This window comes from Setaria viridis, chromosome 9, assembly GCF_005286985.2.
Source record: "Setaria viridis chromosome 9, Setaria_viridis_v4.0, whole genome shotgun sequence".
NCBI classification, from domain to species: Eukaryota; Viridiplantae; Streptophyta; class Magnoliopsida; order Poales; family Poaceae; genus Setaria; species Setaria viridis.
Genome location: NC_048271.2, coordinates 16,223,648 through 16,236,663, shown reverse-complemented (window position 1 = coordinate 16,236,663; position 13,016 = coordinate 16,223,648). Strand labels below are relative to the sequence as shown.

The 13,016-nt window shown below is 48.5% G+C and overlaps 2 protein-coding genes across 3 annotated transcripts; both read left to right on the top strand.

The window, feature by feature from the left end:
• The first annotated feature begins 524 nt into the window (after positions 1-524).
• LOC117838569 (mitochondrial import inner membrane translocase subunit PAM16 like 2) lies at positions 525-5,498 on the top strand. The gene is made up of 4 exons (XM_034718646.2): positions 525-683; positions 1,503-1,590; positions 4,895-5,025; positions 5,130-5,498. Exons 1-4 carry the CDS (start codon positions 681-683, stop codon positions 5,256-5,258), a joined length of 351 nt encoding a protein of 116 aa, XP_034574537.1. The 5' UTR covers positions 525-680; the 3' UTR covers positions 5,259-5,498.
• Positions 5,499-7,106: 1,608 nt separating this feature from the next.
• On the top strand, positions 7,107-11,874 carry LOC117838568 (UDP-xylose transporter 1). 2 transcript variants are annotated; one of them, XM_034718643.2, is made up of 8 exons: positions 7,107-7,491; positions 9,851-10,003; positions 10,118-10,302; positions 10,394-10,461; positions 10,577-10,709; positions 10,842-11,003; positions 11,122-11,400; positions 11,508-11,874. In XM_034718643.2, the coding sequence occupies exons 2-8, from the start codon at positions 9,883-9,885 to the stop codon at positions 11,628-11,630; spliced, it is 1,071 nt and encodes a 356-aa protein (XP_034574534.1). In that variant the 5' UTR covers positions 7,107-7,491; positions 9,851-9,882; the 3' UTR covers positions 11,631-11,874. The 2 variants fall into 2 exon arrangements, with proteins under 2 accessions (XP_034574534.1, XP_034574536.1); XM_034718645.2 differs by having other exon boundaries at positions 9,848-10,003.
• Positions 11,875-13,016: the final 1,142 nt, after the last annotated feature.

Genomic DNA, 13,016 nt, shown 5'->3' with positions numbered 1-13,016 from the left:
GCCTGGACCCGCCAAGGCCGATCAGCCTGTCCTATTTTGGCATCCAATGCTCAAGCGCTTCGTACGAAAATTGTAGATCTCGTCGAGCCATGCAATTTTTCGTATAAATTCGTCCTAATCGAAATTCGGATGAGGAAGATACGCTCCGTGTAAGTTTTAGCTCCTCGTGCGAGCCTGCAGTTCAATGTTTATGACGAGACCTTGCAATATCCGAAGTCCAGGCTCAAATCTCGGTCAGAGTCGAGACCGGAATGAAACGTGGACGCAGGGCGAAATGAACCACGCCGTTGCGCAAAGGCAGCTGCAGCACTACACGGCTGAGGAGAGAGCCGCGCAAAGACACGAGGTGTGGCGTCTCACTGAGCGTGGCCGGCGGCCGACGAGCGTGGCGCGGGCCGCGCGGGGCGGTCCGCGTTGTTGGGTCGCTGTTGTGTGTGTGTGTGGGGCAGGGCCGCAACAAATTGGACTGGCAGCCCATTACAAAAATCACCTGGACCTGGACTAGGCCGGGCCGGGTCGGTCTCGTCCCTCTTCTGGAACCTTCCTCCTCCCTATCAAATCAGCCCAGCACGAAACGAATCAGGGCGTGCTTCGTTCCCAGGCGAACCTCCCCTCCCCCTCTCGGCGTCTCCTCTCCGGCAGCTGCGCCGCGGCTTGGATCGCATCCCGTCGGAGCCACCATGGTCAGTCCCCTCCTCCCTCCCCTGCCCCCGCTCGATCTCCTTCTCTCTCGCAGCTTGTGCGTGCGACGGTCCATACAAAACTACCCGACTTTTTTTTTCAATCTCCTTTTCTCGCGCGTTCGCCTCATTGGGTCGAGGAGAGCTGCGATCCGTCGTACCTCTGTTACTGCTGTGGTTAGGACTGGCTTTTGCGTGATTAAGAGACCGTTGGGTTGCGAATTAGTCCCTGGCAGTTCGAATTGCTGGCGGTCTGGGCCTGATGTGCGCGGCCGCTGTGGTCGCGCAACGCGCATCGAAGGAATGTGATTTTGGGTACATGTCAGGACAGAAGACTATGCTAATTGCTACTCCGTACCATTCCATGCCATGCTTCTAGTTTATAAGGTTCCCCGTCAAATAGAGATGGAATGGTACTGAGTTCTGAATTTGACAAACTGGTCGGGAACATGCTTTAGATTACTGCAGCAGCTGGCTCCGGCAGCAGAGGAACATAAGCATTGGTGCATTGTGCATCTAAAGAGGCTCAAATTTCACATGACACGTGACGAGTTTGGGGCAAATATATCACATGCTCCTGAAATTAAACCTTTGAATGCCTTACATGCCACCATCTCAATCGTGTAATTTTAGGTTCTGAAAGGTCAATGCAACAATAAGTAATTTTTTAGCCAAGCTAGGTGTATCTATTGTATGTGCCATTATGTCTGCATAATGTTGGATAGATTCAGAGTTGTACACTCTCTGAAAGAAGTTTGAATGCACGATTTAAACGTTTATATTTCACTGTTCATTTTACATGTTCTTTCTTTTCTTTTTCAGGCTGGGAAGCTTATTGCAAACCTGATTGTCATGGGCTCTACAATTCTAGGAAGAGCTATGCTTCAGGCATATCGTAAAGCACTTGATAGTAAGTTCTGCTGCCATGAGCTTCTTCATGACCCACATGTAGTATATGCTGGCTCCTGTTCTTTTCTAAGATAAAAACATAGGGGTGTAGTTGGTGTCGGCCAATTTGGGCACTTAATGGTATATGGATTGTTGGGGAAATAAATGATAATTTTGTGTTTTACTGCATCAATGATGATAAATCAGGTTTCATAAAAATGAACGACAGATAAAGTTACTGTCATGACTTACTGAAATTATTTTTTGCTTTTATTCCCGTCCATTTGTTTTGGTGCAATGAAGATAAAGTTAGGTCTCTGTTTATCTTAGCTTGCAGCTGTTTTTATATCATGGTTTTGTTCATCAATAAGTCTCTGAGCCACATAAGATTTTCATATCTTAATCTGTAAGATGCCTAATTTATACTGATAGGCCAAAGATGTTTATGCTTCAAAGTGTAGCCTGAAGCAACCTAAGCGACCAAACACATTTGAACTGCCAACACTTATGCTTGAAGTTGGTTTATGCTCAGTGCCCCAGATATAGTGATACAGTGGGCTTGTGTTGGTATTAAACTTATGTATTGATTTCACATACGTTCTAGCAATTTGGTAGGGATTTGAACTATATTTATCCAACAGAAAAGAAACTTTCATGAGAACTTTGTCTCCTCGACTTAAAAGAAAGCACTGGAATGAAGGGCGCCATATCCTATGAGTTCTGGTTTTGGCGATATATGAGGTTAGACAACACAAATCTTTAAAGACCGAACCTAACGTCCAAGCTCAGCCACCCTATTGGGCCATGTCGCCCCTTTTTCCCAACGTCCAATTCCCGCACCAACTTGATCAAGCTGTCCGATAGGTCCCCGCGAGCTCTGTATTCGGGAGCCTTCTTGCAGAATCCCGACACCTCACGGTCTCATCCTTGCGCGGCCGCATCTTGAGCAGCCTCCACTACTCCTCTGGTCGGTGATACCGTCCCTTAGCCATGGCGTCGCCTCCCTCCACCTCATGAAACCTCCTCCTCCCACCAGCCGCATCTGCCTACTCTGGACACTGGGCCTCGAGGAGAGCTCATGGTGCCTTCCGCTTGCCGTGCCGGCTGTTGGCCTTCTTCCACACCATTCTCTGACTGCCACGCCGCCCATGGACTTCGCTGGTCCCAACTGCGCCGCCCGAGCTCTACTCATCAACGTCACGGGTGGAGAGGTCACCATGCCTGAGATCTTCTCCGCGGACTACTGCTGCGACTACGACAGCCTAGGTTGCGATGCACGCGCGGGCGAAGGCGGCGTTGGTAGAGGTGTCGGGTGGCTGCAACTAACGCTCCCCGGATGGTAGATCGTGCTACATGCCTCTCACCATCACTATCCTCTGAGGCTCTGACTTATATTCTCATATGCAGAACAGCAGCACGACATCTCTTCTGAGTCTTAAGCCCTCCCTGGCAGCGTCGCCTCTCCTTGCCTCTCCTTTCTCTCTAATCCAAGTCATGTTGCTGCCATGATCCTCCAAATAATCCAGCACCGCAGCAAAGCACCAGAGGTTTGATGCAGTTTCGATGGAGAAGGAAAAAAAGTATTTTCTGATTCCGGTTTGAATTGCCTTCTCTTTCTGTCTTGGATGTGAAAAGAAATCTTCTCCGGGTGACTGGATCGCCCCGGAACTCCCGGTGAACTGACCGTACCCCAAACCGACACTCCTTGCCTCTCCTTTCTCTCTAATCCAAGTCATGTTGCTGCCATGATCCTCCAAATAATCCAGCATCGCAGCAAAGCATTGGAGCCAAGCGAGCAGCCCGCGCTATTGAGCTGGCACTGGCTGACCAGCAGGACATGGCGGCCTTCGTCTCCTTCCTCATCACCACAGGCCCACAGCTGCATATGTGTTTGCTTCAGCAGAGATCCCATTACAAGAAGGTGCTGATGCATGTGTTTGCATCAGTAAACATGCTATTCCACGTCAGATCAATAAGCAGAAGTAGTCCTCTTTGGTTGTAACATGCGCTATTCCACAGCTGATGCACATTTTTCTCAGTTAAGAAGTAAACTAATTACGCAGTTGCTACAATCTAGGCGTGCACGGTTGTTTTTCCTGATGTAAAGATCAAAATGATACCGTTTTTAATTTGTCTCATCTCAAGTCAAGTGACAGATCAGTATATTGAGGTGCCAATTTAAGATAATTTTTCAGATTGTAACTATATAGAATCTTTCTTTGTGAAGAAGATATTACAGGGAGTATTATAATCAAACAAGACTCAACCTTTTGCAATTTTTCTTGGTATCAGTATAACAAATGAAAATCTAAATCTTAGTGACCAACCGTTTATAAAACAATAAATTTCAATGGCAGTAGTTCCACGTTTCTGAACATGCAATGAACATTAATACACGTTAATACATTCCCTCTACTTATACACTCAAACTCAAACTGAATGTATCCTATTTTAGAAGTGTTACGATTTCTCTACTTTCGAAATTTCAGGTTTCACATCCTTTATATCCCACAATCAAGCGATACTGGCCCAATACTCAAAGGGCGCGGCAAAGCCGCGCCGAGATTTCTAGTCCTTGAACAATTTTAGTATGCACAGACCTTTCTTAGAAACAGAGGGAATACTGCTTAAATAACCCATTGATTTCTCTATGTGTCCTGTGTGAACATAAAGAATCGGGAACCTGATTGAGGAAACTACGCATTTCTTTGTTGTCCACTGAATACCCTCTGAACAAATGTTCCATAAGTTCAATGTCTTAGAAATACACAGACAATTCTTTTCACTGAGTGAGGTGATTTCTGAGGGAAAAAAACAGAGATATGGAAGATTAACTTATGTGGACTTGTTATTATCTGGGTTTCAGTGAACAAAACCCTGCATGCTTCCTGTAGCTACAAGGGGGTGTATCAGGTGTAAATATCTTTAGGTTTCATAACCGGCAAATTGTTTTATGTTTGCTGCCTGCTACACATTATTTACTAAATTTCGTCCATCTACTACGTGTCCAATGGAGTGATGGACCATAAAATTTGCAATCTTTCATTTACGCCTTGTACATCTTGTAGATGAAGACTCAACATAAGGTAGCCGCAGGCACTGTACTCATTTATTGGTTAGATTGACTTAACAGTATAGGAAGGTGCCTTACAGCATCATCTTAGCATCACTGTCACGCCAATTCTTTCCTCCCCCAGTGAGTCTTTATTGAATGGATATTACCTTCCGGATGACTATTTTGCTACTCATTGAATTATTCTAGAAGAAACTCGAGATTTAACTCCTTTATGCATCTGTAATGTTTGTTTCCTCCTATATTCTACCAGATGCAAATAAAACTGGCGTGGCACATGAGGCAATAAATAATATTCGTAGAGCCAGCAAATCAATGACCGAGCAGGAAGCGAGGCAGATACTGGGTGTATCAGAGAATTCAACGTGGGAAGAGATTGTACAGGTCTTCTACTTCGCTTACCTTCAACTTTCTTCTCATGCATACTTTCTGTTATTCACACACACAGCTCTGATTCTGATTTGTTAACAAATATACGTGATGTGCAGCGGTATGACAACTTATTTGAAAGAAACGCCAAATCTGGGAGCTTTTACCTCCAATCGAAGATTCACCGGGCCAAGGAGTGCCTAGAAACCGTGTACCAAAAGGACAAGCAAAACGAGCCTCCTACTTGAGATCCACCCCTCAACTCCAGTTGATATTCTTTTTCCCCCTCATAAGAAAAATGTACATAACAGCGAAGGTCGCTGCTGTTGTATCATTAGTGTGCAATGTGGAACCAATAAGACTGATCCGTTAAGCGCATGAACCTGCACAAGACTGATCTGTTAAGGTGTAAGGGATAGTGGCATGCGTGCATGTAGCTCGTGTTCTTTTGATCCGATGAATCCACGAAACGATATATCTTGTGCTTTGGTTTGGTCTTCGTAAGTCCTGACTCCTGATGCCATCTTATTGGTGTGAACTGAACGAAGTTCCCTTATTTCTGACTTCCGAGGGTGACTCTGGATGGATACATAATGGGAGGAAGGTTAGGTTTGCGTGTCGGAATATCTGTGCTTTAGCATTGGCCGATGTCGCAGGCTAGGTCTGAGTACTGGAAATGTTTCTCTCGTAGCATCGGTCTACGGCCGATCTTTGCTGTTAGGCTGCCGAACCGAACGCGAGGGCGTCTTGGCGTTCATGGGCGCAGCCAATGAGAAATTCTGGTTGCCCAGGCTTCAAGGTTGGGCACGTCTGATAGGTGTGTACCAAACTACCAATTGTCCCCTCTGCTCCGAGCTCTCCGTGCAGAAAGTTGAGCAGCAGTCGTCATGTAGCCTTCTGCTCATTTTTTCCTTCGACGTGGTCGTCGGAACGGAGGCCGTCGTGGTCGTGCAGGGCGCTTGTCGGGACGCGATAGGGCCGCAGTGCAAGCCGCGTACTCGGCCTCTGACCTAACGACAGTTGGAGCGAGCCAATCCTGAGGCGAGCCAGCAAGGCGCAGTACACAATCATTGGTACGCTTTGTACCAGCCACGTTCCACGGGCGGGGCAAGGAGCAACAGCGACTAATATATACCCGGCCCACTGATAATATAAAACTAGGAAAATTCATGACATGAACTGATTAAATATCGCTAAGAAAGTGCTTCGGAGGCGGCTACACCACCGACTGATTATTTTGTCGGTCGTACTTACTGTGCATAACATGTTGCTGAATGCTGATTGAGAAGTATGAACATTTCAAAGATGATCTCTAAGAATCCTTTAGTTTTTACATCGGAACCATTTTGGGCACGCGCCATGGGTCTTGCGTGGCAGCTCGGTTAATTTATGGACCTTCTTTTTTTAAAACGAGAATTTATGGACCTTCAACTACAGTTATCTTTTGGAAACCTTCAACTAAAGTTTGATCACGTTTCTGGCCCTCTAAAGCCTCTAACTCGAAACCAGGAAAGTTTCACCACTAATAACCATCAAAATCAGACAACTTTAATTCTCTGGCTGATCTATGGTGATGGTTTTGCAACGCATACGAGTTTATCTGTCCATATATTTCATAAAAAAATCTATCAGATTTATACTCGTTGGATATGCTTCATGATGCGTGCGAAAGCTAACAAGTGGATCTCTCCAAGAACTTTCTTCTCATCCCCTTTAATTTCAAATAATCTGACAAATTTCTTGTTGCTTTATCTATCATATTTTTTTTATGTGACAACTTTCTATTGTATGGTAATCTGATAGATTTTGTCTTGTAAATCAATCATATTTTTCTTTGTGATGTTGCAGTTTTCTATTGGTTAGAATCTGACCGTTTTTGCCTCTTAAATCTGTCAACACTCAACAGATATCTAAATACTGAAAAAAATTAAAACGTTATAAAACGAAATCAAATCTCATGCTCATTTATCCCGCCGCACAGCATCAGCCGAAGCCCCTCCGTGGGCCCCGCGACAAATGGGCCGATGCCCCAGCATCAGGGCCCACATCTCATAGGGGGTGAGAGAGAGAGAGAGGAAGGCGTGTGGGTGGGACACCACACCTCCGCCACGGCGAGGCAAGGCGATGCCGAGGCAACGCGCTGCGATCATGCGAGCGACGGCGGGCGCGTGAGCAGTTCGCCACCTACCCTCCATTCTCTCGAAGATTTCCCCCCCGCCTCCGCCTCATCTCCTCCACCACCACCCTCCCTCCAATTCACAGAACACACGGGGAAATCAATTGCCACCAAAACCCGCTGTTCCCTCTGCGCCCCCTCCCTCCTTCCTCGGAGAAAAGAGCCGGGGAACGATTCGTCTCTCCCTCGCTCCCTTCTCCTCCCTCGCCAGGAGATCCGATCGGCCGAGGGCGCGCCGGGAACAAGAACCGCGCGCGGATTGTAATAAACAAACAGATAAAGGGATCATCCAAAGGCGGCAAGAGGTGCGTACGATTCGATCCCTCTCTCCCCTCCCTCGCGTAGCTTTCTCTTTGGGATCACACGCGTGCTGCGTGCCTCAGCTCTGTCCGCGTTCCGCTTGTTTCTCGATAGGTTTGCTCGTTTGTTTTTGATTTGATTGATCGTTCAGATTCAAGATTATGCTGATTGCATATGCGTTTTCATTGCTGTTCGCCGCGAAATCTTGCGACATCCTCGATCCTCCTCCTATCACGGATTGGATAGCCATGGCATGTGGCCGCTAGCGTCCGCCCGGCGCCTTCGGTTACGGTCGCATGTTTTACCTTTGTTTGTTCGTTCCAGTGCCCTCCTTGTTTTCATCACGGTCGCCGCCATGTACAAGCTTGGCCAGTTTCAGCAATGCATCGCTCATAATTTCCAAATGAAAAATAAATTGAAAGAGAAACAACGCATTGCTACTAGTAGTAAATTATGGGTAAATCTGACTTAATCCTGTGAACAGCGTTTCATTAGCTATGCACTCCAAACCGATGATGCTAGTAGAAGCAAGCAAGTTTGTTCTTTTTTTTTCAAAGAAACACTAGGTATTCTGCTAGCAAAACTAGGCATTCTGCTCACATAGGCGTGGCTTGTTGGTAGTCAAACCAACGAAGGGAATCCACACAGGCCCTGCCTAATCCGAAGTCAAGCGTGTCTGCCGTGGGCCCGTGGCAACGCTGCATTGGCCGGAGCCCCCTGCTGGCCCCTTCGTGGGGCCGTGCCATCCTCGTCTCTTCTCCCGTTCTTCATTCATGCCCGGTCGCCTAATTCCGGGCAGATGTCGCCGTCTGACGTCTGCGATGGAAAATATCCCGTGTTCTCATCACTATTTGTGAAGGCAACGTTCAGGACTGTTTGGAGGAGCGCATGAATTTCGTGGAGGCCGTCACGGGAAATGCTACTCGAATCTGCAACTGCTGTTCCTGGCCTGCTGCTGCCTCCGTCTGGCAGCCCAGGGAGTACTTGCCCTGCACACTGCACAGGGATCCGGGGCCAACGGAAGCTTCTCTGACACCGTGCACGTCTACCGGTGGGGCTCCACCTCGTGCACGCACGCACTGACCACTTGTAGCACTGAGAGCAAGCTAATAATCAAGCTCGACGCTGGCTGCAAGTACTCTACAGCCTACCTTTCAACCCACTCATATATTAATTAGCTCTTCAATATTAATATAAGATTCACTTATCTTTCTCATAAAGTTTCTTAGTTCTTGTATTTAAGTGGGCTGTAAGTTTACTTCTCCTCTTTCTCCTCTCCTCTCTTTCCTCCACTTCAGCATTCAGCCTACTTTTAACCTGCTTACTTTGAAGAGATCCACCCGGATTCCGCCGGTCTCCATGCCGGGCTCCCTTTGACCTGTCTCTTCTCCTCTTGGAGCAGGAGAATCAGTCACATGGCCGAGTATCATGGGCTCATGGCAGGAGAACAGAGAGCCTGCCGGCCATAATTAGCATCCCCAGATCTCCTAGGAAATGCTTACTGTACTGCTGCCACTTCTTTTGACGTTTCGAGAAGATCTATTCAGTAGTTAATTTGCGGTGCTACAGAGGTTACTGTACCAGTTGCCATGTCGTCTTGCGCAGTTGTGGCAGCTGATTTACCTTGCTACTGTAGATTTTGCACTTGCTGACTAGTGAAACGTTATTAGTTCATTACATCACCATCTTCCTCTGCATGAACGAAAGAGATGCCTCTGTTCCATCCCATATTTGTTTGTGTGAGCCACCCACACATGGGGAAATGTAAAACCACATAACGATGTGACCCACTGACCAGCGAGGTAGTGAGGCAGTGACCACCCAACTACCGCATTGTGTATAGGCTGCAGACTGATCTCAGATTAGCACAATACACTTGAGGTGGTTACGTACCTACTCTACCTTCTTCCGGTTGTCTTCTTGCAGCTTAAGCCTAAACACCAATGATTTGGCACAGGTCACCCTCCCCCTTTGTTGCACGGTAGCATTCACACTCCACGTGTGTTGAGACCAAACAAGTCTATGATCGATTCTTGCAGCAATGCACGAACTATCTCACCGGCCGTGAGATGAGCAGTCGACTAACTTCGATCCAGCGCTGGGTTCAATCGGGCACAACACCACCCTGTTTTCTTTTTGGTCCACACTGACACAGGTCACGTGAGCGCAGTAATGCCTGCTCGCCGGCCTCGGAGTTTGATGCCACTCCGTCTGCCGCGGCAGCAATGTCAACGCTCCTGCCCAACTGAGCGAGCTTAACACGTGCGCGCGTATATCCTGACGAGAGAAGAGACATCGAGATTCACAGCATATCTAGGGATTGTCCGTGTAACCATTCATTCATGGCTGCTTCTGCACCAGCAGGCAAGTCACCGCCCGTCGCCGCCGGGGAGGAGATGTCGGACGGCGCGGGCTCCCGGATGGGCGTCGTCGGCGCGCTGAGCCTATCGGTCACCTCGTCCGTGGCCATCGTCATCTGCAACAAGTACCTCATCAGCACCCTCGGCTTCTTCTTCGGTGAGCACGCGCTTTCAGAGTTGCAGAACTCGTTGCCAAACTTCTGTCTATTACTGTTCTCATGTTTGCACCTGAAGTTTCTGAATGTCTCTTTGCCTGACGAATACAATGCAGCGACAACACTGACGAGCTGGCACCTGATGGTCACCTTCTTCACACTGTATGTCGCACAGCGGCTGCGCTTCTTTGAGCCGAAGCCTATTGACACGCGGACCGTCATCTCATTTGGATTGCTCAATGGCATCTCCATCGGCCTCCTCAACCTCTGCCTCGGATTCAACTCTGTTGGTTTTTACCAGGCAAGCATGCATCGACTACGCGGCTATTTGACAAAAACCCAAGTCATATCTTCTTGCCTCTGAATTTACCATTATTTGATTCTTGCAACAGATGACCAAGCTGGCCATCATACCCTTCACCATAGTCTTGGAAACCATCTTTCTGAACAAGAAGTTCAGGTCCTCCTCGAATTACTTGACACCATTTGGCACATTTGTACACTGTTCATGTACAAGTTTTGCGTCGATGCGAAGATGAACTGCTCTCATGCTTTGAAATTCTTGAACCTTTCAGCCAGAGCATCAAGGCCTCCCTCATGGTCCTGCTCCTGGGAGTCGGCATCGCGTCGGTCACCGATCTCCAGCTCAATCTCCTTGGCTCCATCATCGCCGTGCTCACCATCGCGGCGACATGCGTCGGACAGATTGTATCCTTTGTTCCTATTGTTCCCACAGGAACTCGTTCTGCAGCTCAAGCTTGCTGCTAGATCTTACAGTCTTTCATGCACCCTGCATATCCACATTCCAGCTTGTCATCCTTAACCTTGTGTTGAACAAAGCTGACCAACCAAATCCAGAGGAGGCTGAAGGTGTCCTCGACGCAGCTGCTGTACCAGTCGTCGCCGTACCAGTCCGCCGTGCTGCTGGTCACCGGCCCGTTCGTCGACAAGTTCCTGACCAAGCGCGACGTCTTCGCCTTCAACTACACCGTCCAAGTCGTGGTAAGTAGTACATTAGTGTCAGAGACCAACACGTTCGCCTGAAGAGATCTGCATCAGCTGGAGCCTGGAAGTGTGAACTAACCAATAATCCTGCCAACCACGCGTGCATATTATGCAGGCGTTCATCGCGCTGTCTTGCTCGATCGCGGTGTGCGTGAACTTCAGCACGTTCCTGGTGATCGGCACGACGTCCCCCGTGACGTACCAGGTGCTGGGCCACCTCAAGACGTGCCTGGTGCTCTCCTTCGGCTACATCATCCTCAAGGACCCTTTCAGCGTCCGCAACGTGGCCGGCATCCTCGTCGCCATCTTCGGCATGGGCCTCTACTCCTACTACTCGGTCGCCGAGAGCCGGAAGAAGACCGAGGCCGCCGTCTCGCTTCCGGTCGCCGCGCAGGTAAACTACTTTGAGCGCGCCGCATTGTAAAATTTCGACTGAAACTGCAATTATTCGGGGTTTATTAGAGCCTGGAGATGACGATGACTTGGGTATGTATGTTGCAGATGATTGAGAAGGACTCGGCGCCGCTCCTTGGCGCCAAGGGCTCGCCACGGACGGAGAACAAGAACGAGGATAGCTTCGACTACATGCCGAGGACGGCGAAGAGCGCGTTTACCGGCCGGTGAGCGCGTAGCCTCGTTCTATACGTACCTATCTAGGGCGGTGGTAGGCAACGAGCAACACGATCAAAAGATGTATCGGCGGCCAAGTGAAGTTCCAGTTCTCATTTTTGCGAGATTTCTGCTCAGAGAAGTGATGACCAGTTGGTAGAGCATAGATGAGAGAATGAATGTGTTGTTTCCCGATCAAGCTTGAAATGGTGGACTGGACTGGTGAGCGGTGATAGTACAAGGTGTGCAAAATCTTTCAGATTTACGCCCAAAGGAAACGGTAAGATTAAATTACCCCTAACGGAGAAATTTGGAAAAAAAATAGCCTCCAACAGCTCCTCTAGAAACCCCGCAAATATACGGAGACTCGTATCCCGATTTCCTCACTTTGCATATTCTCCTCCCCCAATCGCCCCTCCGTCGGCTACCTCGCGCAGTAGGATAAACATATCTAGCAGCTGATTAGAATATATTACTCCGTAGGCTAGTAATCATGTCTAACAGCAGGCTAGTGAAATACGAATCACTGTCAACCTCCGGGTCATCATCAACTACAAGAGCATCATGCGGGCAACGATGCAGTCATCTTTCCGGCGCTCGTTCGTGTTTGAGGACTACATGAAGTTGTACGTGCAGCACAGTTCGACGTCAAGGAGCCTTCTAATCTGACGCAGAACATATCGTGAGGGAGAGGTGATGGCGGCTCAACTGAGAGGTCCACACGTGCTGATGTGGTCAGTTTTGAAGTATTGGGGAGTTTATTATTAGGAATCTGCTGTGGGATGATATGATTTTTAAGGAAAAAAATAGTAGAGCTTCCCATAAATAGTTTTGGGAAAGAATTTTTTTAGAAAACTCTTAGCGTGTTTTTTTTTTTGCTGTCACGTCTGGGAACGCTGCAGGTATGAACTGACTCAAGACACTTGTTTTTTACTCGCCGCCAAACGCCCAAACAAAATGAACTAGGAACAAATGTGGCCCTTCTGAGTAGGCCCGGCCCAGCGTCTCTGTAGCAGGAAGCATGGGCTGTCCATAGGCTTTGAAAACTTATGGTGGGGGCCCGCTCAGCGGCCGGATGAAGGCCATATTCCCCAACTAAACGAGGAGTGTCACCAAAGCTTCGTTTCCGTGAACCTCAAAAAAAAAAAAGCTTCGTTTCCGTGAGACACGGGTAGGCACCTGGCCGCACCATGGCTTCAATCTGTCGACACCGATGAAGGGAAGCGCATCATACCACTCCCAGCTCTCCTAGCTAGTGGCGTAGCGCCTCATATCAGAGGAGCCGGAGCCGAGAGGTGCCGGGGATCGAGACTCGAGAGCATCCGCGCTCACCGTCTCCGCTAGTAACTCGACGCGCACGGGGGACGACGGGGCGTCGTCTCGTTGGGGCCAATTTCCTAG

Excerpts from the sequence above, each read along its gene's own strand:
- LOC117838569 (XM_034718646.2), top strand. Across the intron at positions 1,591-4,894 it reads ATATCGTAAAGCACTTGATA|ATGCAAATAAAACTGGCGTG; the intron begins GTAAGTTCTGCT and ends ATATTCTACCAG. Across the intron at positions 5,026-5,129 it reads CGTGGGAAGAGATTGTACAG|CGGTATGACAACTTATTTGA; the intron begins GTCTTCTACTTC and ends CGTGATGTGCAG.
- LOC117838568 (XM_034718643.2), top strand. The coding sequence starts at position 9,883 with ATGTCGGACGGCGCGGGCTCCCGGATGGGCGTCGTCGGCGCGCTGAGC. Across the intron at positions 10,004-10,117 it reads CACCCTCGGCTTCTTCTTCG|CGACAACACTGACGAGCTGG; the intron begins GTGAGCACGCGC and ends AATACAATGCAG. Across the intron at positions 10,462-10,576 it reads TTTCTGAACAAGAAGTTCAG|CCAGAGCATCAAGGCCTCCC; the intron begins GTCCTCCTCGAA and ends TGAACCTTTCAG.